This window comes from Azolla caroliniana, unplaced genomic scaffold (assembly GCF_043228905.1).
Source record: "Azolla caroliniana isolate FFs.n. ecotype wild unplaced genomic scaffold, voAzoCaro1.0.p SCAF_5, whole genome shotgun sequence".
Classification (NCBI taxonomy): Eukaryota; Viridiplantae; Streptophyta; class Polypodiopsida; order Salviniales; family Salviniaceae; genus Azolla; species Azolla caroliniana.
In genome coordinates, this window is record NW_028230440.1 from 2,481,207 (window position 1) to 2,490,608 (window position 9,402).

At 37.2% G+C, this 9,402-nt stretch overlaps 1 protein-coding gene across 1 annotated transcript; it reads right to left on the bottom strand.

The window, feature by feature from the left end:
- Window positions 1–933: 933 nt before the first annotated feature.
- On the bottom strand, window positions 934–5,382 carry LOC147863610 (uncharacterized). The gene is made up of 4 exons (XM_087319842.1): window positions 5,286–5,382; window positions 2,326–2,591; window positions 2,011–2,236; window positions 934–1,895 (listed from the first exon to the last, which is right to left on the bottom strand). The coding sequence occupies exons 1-4, from the start codon at window positions 5,290–5,292 to the stop codon at window positions 1,036–1,038; spliced, it is 1,359 nt and encodes a 452-aa protein (XP_087175968.1). The 5' UTR covers window positions 5,293–5,382; the 3' UTR covers window positions 934–1,035.
- Between the last annotated feature and the right edge of the window lie 4,020 nt (window positions 5,383–9,402).

Below are 9,402 nucleotides of genomic sequence, written 5' to 3' on the forward strand. Positions count from 1 at the left end.
GGGTTTCCACAAAAGATAATATTCACATGTTTCTTCATCATGAAATTGCTTTGTACATATGGATAAATTATCAAAGTTCTAATCATCCCTTAAAACTTAATTTCTTAATCTTCGTTGCAATTAGTGTATGTGTAAAAAAAGTATGATCTCTCAAGTATCTTGTTTTGTTTTCAATGGGTCATGATATAATTGGCCCATGTATTTGCTTTTGATGCACATCCCAATTTTGACTTTGTCATAATTCAATACATTAGTAGATACTTGAGGGTATTTCTCAACCCTTTAAATAAAGTTTGAAAAACAGCTCATATGCTTCCATATGTTGGGCATTCCACACAGAATGCTTACCTCTTTTTGGCCTATTAAGATCAGATAGATTGAATGTTCATGATTTCTAATGAATCTGTTGTCAACCCTTGACACTTTAACAAAGTACTATACAAGCAAACATATAGTTTAAATGAAAGCATCGAGGCATCCCACAGTTGGATCATCATCACTTTGATTGCCTTAAGATACCAAAAACAAAAAACCTATCCCTTTTGGAATGTCTCGCATATGAGTATATAAGGCATGATTTTCCAAAATTATTGCTAGGATGTACAAAAATTCCTAACTCTATTCTTGGTCTTTGCATGTTTTCTTAACGACAAGCCAAAATCATGGAAGTTTGAAATATAAACTTAACGACTAGCTTGCTTTTTCATTTCCTTTTTTAGACACCGTCACCTATGCAATTGGAGAGAATGTTTCAGTTGTTATTAACCCCATGGCTCATTTTGGAGCCTATAGACGTTATACTATCATTTGAGACTCTCTGGATTGTCATGTTGGAGCCCTATAGACGTTAATACAATCAATTGGGATTCTCTTGATTGAAAGGATAATATATATAAATATAAAATACATAAAAAAATTCAGAGAGAACAACGATTCTGTCCAAAGAACTTTTGAAACTTGAAAGTACTAATTTTTATAACAAACAAATTACCAGGCAGTCAGGTAGTTGTACCAAGAGGCTAGCTGCTGGCACTATTAGTTTCTAGTTCTATGAATTCCACCATAGCTAGGCACAAAAGTAGGATAAGCTGGTGCAATACCAGCATTTAGAGTGTTAATACCAGTTCTTTGAACTCCAGTTACAAAAGTACCACCATTTGGATAACTTGGTAGAACACAAGAATTCAGGATGTTAGGACTAATTCTTGGAACTCCACCATAGTGAGCCACAAAGGTAGGACCATTTGGATAACTTGGTGGAATACCAGCGTTTAGAGTGTTAGTACTAGTTCTTTGAAGTACACCATAGCCAGTAACAAAAGTAGAACCAATTGGATAAGTTGGTGCAATATCAGCATTTAGAGTGATGGTTCTTCGAACTCCACCATAATTAGTAACAAATGTAGGAACAGCATTTGCATAACTTGGTGCAATACGAGTGTTTAGAGTGTTGGTACTAGTTCTTAGAGCTCCAGTTACAAAAGTAGGACCATTTGGATAAGTTGGTGCAATACCAGCAGTTAAAGTGTTACCAGTTGATTTCTGAACCCCACCATAGCCAGTTACAAAAGTAGAACCATTTGGTTGAACTGGTGAAATACCAGCCTTTAGTGTGTTAGCACTACTTGTTTGAGCTCCACCATGGCTAGTTACTAAAGTAGAGCCATTTGGATCACTTGGTGAAATACCAGAATTTAGAGTGTTTGTACTAGTTGTTTGAACTCGTGGACAGCTAGTTATTATAGTAGAACTGGTTGACTGCAGTTTCATCCTTTTTGCTGCTTTTGGTTGCCGTTGTTTCTTATGACGCTTTTTTTTAGCTTTTGTCTTTGCAGTACTTGACCCTGTAGTTTCTGTAGGCGGCTGTTTTGCAAAAGCCTCCAAAGGTGGCTTATCTACATGCATTTACATGTCTAGTCTTAATATTCATAGAATTGCTAACGATAGACAATGTTGTTTACATTGTTATTTCTGTCAATGTTGACAAGCTTATCAAGACTCAAGACAAACCTGGATCTGAACAAATTGCTATCAGGGCAGTCTTTGCAGCTTTTATCTCAGCTTCTTTCTTGCTCTTGCAGATTCCTCCAGTGTAAGTTACTCCACCAATCTTTACAGATCCATTGAAGAGTGGGGAGTGTGTTTCCCCAGATTTTACAAAGGTATAAACCGGCAATGCAAAGTGGCATTTCTGTGCATATTGTTGGAGTATATTTTTGCATAGCCCAGACTCATGCTGAATACAAATATTGTCGTTAGTTTGACATGAAATTGATACCACTAATAAGCCATAAAACAGCATTATAAGATAGAAAGAGATATCACCAAAGGGCTAGGAACAGCAGAGATTTTGCCCGACTTAGCTGCAATAGCCGCTAGAGCAACCTCTGCGGCTCCATGCTCTGCTTTCTTAAGATTCAAATAATATGTCGGTGATTCATAAGTCTCATTGTCAATAACAACTGTAGCTTTGTATCTCCGTTCATGCTCAGGTCCCTCTTTAATGATGTTATAAACAGGTGATGGTAACCCAGATTTTTGAGCATATTCAATGAGCTGATTTTTGAAAATTGGAACCTTGTCTCCAAAACCTGTACCGCCCCCCCCCCCAATCGGAAATTTTTTTGAGGCCCAAGCTCATATCCAAACACCCATGCCGAAGTAAACAAAGTGTGCCATTACACTGATGCTTAAATAATCACACATATTGAAAATAGAAACTGTGGCTGAATAATGAGCTGAAAAAAGAGAATATATGATCTATGTTGCCTCAATGTGCCAAAAATAGAAGCCGATACACCTTGAATGTCAATATGAGGACAGTGCATGATTTTCAGGAAAGAATTCCTACAAGGTTGTAATGCAAGAACTGGAATGCTCTTTGATCCTCTACTTGACCACAACCAAACTCATTTTATTTCCAGTTTTTTCCTTTTGTTTTTGTTCAATCATTTTAAAATCAACCACCTATATGGCTGGGGATTTTGCCTTGTAATAATTGCTGGTCTCACAGGGTCATGTTGGCCCCATATGAGTTGTTAATATATCATTGCCAACTAATGAGACACCAGGTTTGATACTCATCATCAGCTGGCCCTATCCCTAGATGGTATTTTAGTCTCCCATGGAAATTAAATCTATTTTCCTCTTTATATTGGTCAACACCTTTTGTTTCTTTTTATATTGCGTTGCACCACAAAGTGGTGTGTAGTGGATAGTGAAAGCATGAGTTTTGGCGTCAACATAACTTTCTTTCTTTCTAAGTCAAGGATATGTGAATTATGTGCAAATTCCTTTATTAAGCTCTTACGATGTGACAATACAGTCATCATCCTCTGAGGATGTGGAAAATCCGCTCAAGTATGTGTAAATCCTTTAACAATTCTCTTAAGGAAGTGTAAGGTATGTGTGAATCCCTTCACCATATTCTTGGGATTCGTTAAAAATTAAACATTCTATTACATTCGTGTGCATCCCCTCACCATTCTCCTAAGGAAGTGTAAAAGTGTGTGTAAATCACTCCATCCTGTTACGATGTGTAAATCACTTGCCTATCCTCTAAGGATGTGGTTTTTGTTAACAATCAGATCCATCCAAGTTTGTCATTTCACTAATGCAGCCATAATGTTATCACATGCAGTGAATCCCTTCACCATATTCTTGGGATTCGTTAAAAATTAAACATTCTATTACGTTTGTGTGCATCCCCTCACCATTCTCCTAAGGAAGTGTAAAAGTGTGTGTAAATCACTCCATCCTGTTACGATGTGTAAATCACTTGCCTATCCTCTAAGGATGTGGTTTTTATTAACAATCAGATCCATCCAGTTTGTCATTTCACTAATGCAGCCATAATGTTATCACATGCAGTGAATCCCTTCACCATATTCTTGGGATTCGTTAAAAATTAAACATTCTATTACATTTGTGTGCATCCCCTCACCATTCTCCTAAGGAAGTGTAAAAGTGTGTGTGAATCGCTCCATCCTGTTACGATGTGTAAATCACTTGCCTATCCTCTAAGGATGTGGTTTTTGTTAACAATCAGATCCATCCAAGTTTGTCATTTCACTAATGCAGCCATAATGTTATCACATGCAGATCCCATCCCAAGGTATTGAGGGTGACTTAGAATTGCACAACTTGTAAAAGTGTTGGGTTCAGAGTTTAAGTTAGCTCGCTTAAAGTGTTTTAATGCTAGCAGCCATATAGGGTGACTTAGATGTGCACAACTTGTGAAGGTGTCGGTCTTAGAGTTTATGTTAGCTCATTTAAAGTGTTCTAATGTTAGCAACGATATACCTGACCAATGGCATCACAACTTGCAGTCTCTACTAGTTCACAACATGCAAAAAAGTCGGGTTTACAGTTTATGCTGACTCGTTTAAAAGGTCTTTAACTAGCCATATACCTGACACATGTCAGGGTGACTTGCAATCTCTCTAGTTCAATTTCCTGACACTCATAGTAACTTGTAATCTCCACTAGTTCAGTTAACTGACACTTGGCATAATGATTTGCAATCTTCAGTAGTTTCTTACCTGATAGTTGACATAGCTACTTGAAATATATCTACTTAATGAAGCATCATTAGCGCATACATCTCTTTCCTCACAAATTTGTTTAGGGATGTTCTCATAGCTTCTTACACCTCTCATCTTCATCCACCTAATCAACTATGATTAGTAGGTGAATCTTAAATGATAAATAAAATTATGTGTAAATATCTTTATCATTCTTTCAGGATATGCTGGGTAAATTGCTTCATCATCCTCTGGAGGATAACTACATGATGTGTAAATCCCTTCATCAATGGATGTGTCGATCACTTCATTGTACTCTCATGGATAATCAACGATATGTGAATCCCTTGATCATTTTCTTAAGGAAGTTGTAAATGATGTGTAAATCCATCTCCAGATGTGTGCATTTTCCTTTACGAAATAATGGAACAAGTTTCTTAGCTTTCCTTGAGGAAAAGGGATTCAAAAAGAGAGATCCAAAACATACTAAATCACTTGTCAAAGACCTTTGTCTGTGAAAGAAAAAACCCAAAAAGTCATAAAAATACAGCCGTTTCTAGTTTATGAATTGATCTCATTTCAGAGACAGAAAGGAGGTATAAAGGAAACAAATTCTTTTTGGAGAGGCAATCTAATCTCAGAGACAAACAGAAGGCAAGTATATCTACGAGAGGCAGGCAGGCAGGCAGAAGAGACACCGCAGAAATCTAAAAAATGACAGAAGAACAGAAATAAAGAGAAGAAGGTGATGAATTAAAATACCTTTCATGGAGGAAGAAGACGAGGAAGGAATGGTTTCCTGAGGTTCCCCGCAGAAACGTGGAAACGCTGCCTCAGAAACGTGGGGGAGTAGTGTGGTAAGGCCATACACTAAAAGAGTTTGGTTTAGGGTAATTCTGGACGTGCCCCTACATTCCCACCCAAGAAACTCGCCCACAAAAGCACAGAATAATAATACCCCTCGTGCTTTCTTCTTCCGTAATAAGCATTGTACATGTTATTAAAACCACACGAGAACACGAAAAGCAAAGAGAGAAGAATAACCATTTTGTTGTCCCTACGACACTTGTGACGTTCTTCAGGCGAGGTAAACTCTTTTAAGGTGCTCTAAGCCCGAGAAAGCAGCGACATAACATTAGCTCCTCTGCGTAAGCTTAGTCATGACAATTTGTTGAATCAGTTCAAGATGATGTAACGGAAAGGCATAAACAAGATTGTCTTAATAGAAGAAGTAAAGTCTAGCGATCACCCCAAAGCTCTGACGAGGCAACTATATTGTAGCATAGAACCATGCATTGTTTACATTTAATGTAGACATGCGCATGCATATCATATCATATGTATGCATGCATGCATGCATGTACATATATGTAAATGGATGGCCAATGTGGATTCCGTCAACCCCTTGTAACCATGGTATGTCAACCAATAATACTTACATATAGATTTAATTTAAATACTTAAAATGTTGACCAAGGAAGCAAATGTGCACATATTCTATATTTTTGTTGGATTGCAATCCGTATAATAATTTGAATAACGATGAAGGTAGGGATATTTCTTCTCAAAATAATTCAAGGGAGGTGGATAAAGTCGACGAAGTGCAAATTCCATCATCACAAAAGCAGGATCATGAAATCTTGACAGTGAAAGAAATTTCTTCTAAGGTTTCCTCGACAAGTCATCATAAGTTAGAGAATTTGCCTACTGTGCCGAACAAATGTAATCAATTGGGGGATAAAGGTAAACAGATCCTTCAATCTTTGCCTCACCCGGTGCCTCAGGACAAGGGGAGACAGATTGATTGTTTGAGGGTTGTCATGGATTGTGAAAACTAGTTATCCTTATTGTAATCTATGAGGAGGATACATCAAAATAGAAGTCTCTCTTGGTTAAGGAGACGACAATTCCTCAGAACAATAACGATTTCTCTTTTTCAGCTATTTCCTTGGTTACGGGTGATACTCCTCCGTTGGAAAAAGTGATGTCAGTCCATTCACATAAATACTCGGGTAAGGATATGATGAGAATTAGAGGACAATTACGAGTTGCTGAGGAAAGAAAACGTAGAGTAGTTTTGACAGGAAAAGAGATAGTTTCATAATAATTAGTTTGAAATTGCACGTGTTTGTAGCATGAAAGCATGTATCAACATAGGAAATGGTCAAGGAATACACTCATAGATTGTTTTGTATGCTTTTGACAAAGATTTCTTCATTGCAAATGAATTAGTTGTTATGTACACTTGTGGATATGCTTAGTATGGCTATGTTGAAGAGCTTCAGTATATGCTAAACCACATGCAAACAGAGGGTGTATCCTTAGCAACATGAAGTTTTTAGAGACCCCTGACAATGGGCAAGGGGTACATTGTCTAATTGTTAAATTAGGACTTGTAAATATTCTAGTTGATATGTATGCAAAAATTGGTTTGAGTGTTGAAGCAGAAGATGGATGTGTTGATGCACAAGATATTTTTGATTCATTGCCATAGTCTTGTGGAACACACTGCTTTCAGGATATGCCGAATTTGGGTCAATGACGAAGTGCATCATTGTTTTACATAGAGTTAGTTAGATGGTTTATTTCTTGAGTTGACAACATTTATCTTAGGGTATGCTGAGCAAGACTACCAGCTAGAAATGTAGTATCTTGGACTACATTAATTTGTGAATATGTTGAGTATGGCTATGTTGAAGAGCTTCAGTATATGCTCAACCAAATGTAAATGGAGGGTGTATCCACTAATCTTTCAACCATCTCTCATTTTGGTAAAACAAGTAGGCTCAATAGTTTTGGTCCTACGTGGTGTAATGGTATGATCTGTGGACCCATATTGGCAGTATGGGTAATTTTAAATGGAGATTTAGTGAGAACCATGACATCCTCGAATGTTTGAAACATGATTTCAATTGTTGTGTTGGCTTCATGCATTTTGACATTCTTCTTGAATTATACAATCTTTTTGAAGACACCACTTAACTCTCCTTTGACTCAAACAAATTGAGGAATGGTTTGGAGGTTTATCTTTTGACTGGTTAAATGTTTTAGGTCAGCTTCTTGGTTTCTCTGGGATTGGACTATAAGTATTTTGCAAGCTTAAAGGAAAGTGGTGTTTGAGACATTGTATCGTGGAATGTTTTGATTGTTGGATATGTTCAGCAAGGAGAAGGAAGCAAAGCTACAACTTGTTTCAAGAGGATGCAATGTGAGCACTTCTTGCATATTGAAGTCTTGTTCAAGCACAAGGGCTTTACACAGAGGTGAGCAAATTCATAGTGAAATTGTATGTGAAAGATTGATTGGTAAAGAAGATGAAGAAGCATTGATTCATTGCTACGTGAGAGCATCTTGCCAAATATGGTCACTTTTTTGCATCTTAAGAGCTGTCCAGCCAAAGTTAAGGAAAAATATTATGGTAGGCAATGCATTGGTGGATATGTATGCCAACTGTGGTGGCCTCACTCAAGACCAAGAGATTTTTAGTGGATTTCTAGTTAGAACCACGATGGATATATGGTTGTCCAATGTTTCAAATGTATGCAGAAATCAGGTTTAAAACCTGATGCAACCACATTCACATGCAATATTCATTGTAATAGCGGACTATTTTAATACCAATGGAGGATATTTTTTATAGAAAAAAAAATGCACATATTCACCCTTGCAGTCTTGGTCATGGGCATGGGGTTTAAATTACCTTTTATACATGAAAATTTGGGGCACCCCTCTAGAAAAAATAGGGGTAACCTTCAAACTTCGTTCTAAAAGTTGTGCTAAAGATATGTACGATCGAATTGCCTTTATCACGATATAGCAATCAAGTTGTTTATTTCTTTATTCTCATTTGACATAATGAAAATGCATTGCATTATGGTTGGAATTTGAATGGAAAACATAACCTCTTGGTCACAGAAATGACATTCATATATATAGTCACACTCAAAACGTGGATGAGCATTTTGAACTTGTTGGAAATCTTGAACTCTCAACTTGTTCATGAAGGGCAATGATAGATCCTTCAAGGGGGCGATATATCATGAAAAAAGTGTAATAAGGGTCATTCTAAGATGTCCCTAGAGGGTGTTGACACATGATTATAATGTTGTGTGGGCAAGGGGGTGGACATGCACACACAACACATGCTAAGGTGTGACACTTCCCTCTTCGAAATGCACCATAATTTCCATTCTCTCAAATGTGGATCCTCAATGAGATGCGCCCATACACACTCATACAGAGTACACTAATAGCTCTCTCTCTCTCTCTCTCTCTCTCTCTCTCTCTAACCCACTCACTCACCATGTCACCCTTTGAGTGTAAATAGAATAAAGTTGCTTGAGAGATAAAGGGTTTATTTGTTGCTTCATAGACTTCAAGAAAGCTTTTCATATGGTACCTTGTGAGCATTTTTTAAGGCACGTGAAAGAATGAAAGAAGTCGGGGTACCACGTGAAAATATGCTTGCAATTTCTCAAATCCACAAGAAGGTTATATGTCGTGTGGGAATGGATGAGGAATTTCAATTTTTGCAATAGCGATTATTAGTGTTAAACAAGGATGCCCACTCCCACCGACTCTATTTGATCAATGCTTTGCTAAATGAGAACAATGGTTGTCAACTTTGTAAATGATGATGAAATTGAAGAAGTGGGCATTCGGCTTGTAGTCATCATGTTTTTTTGCACGTAGATGAGTTGGTGTTTTGTGCAATTACTTTGGGACATGCACAAAACCTAATGAGGACATTAGAAGAATTTTGTATGCATACTAAGTCAATAGTTCTAAAATGAAGATTGTGCTTATGAAGATTTGTAATAAGGATAAAGATTATGCATCATCCTACAATAGTGAATGTTACAAGCTTAACCATAGCTTA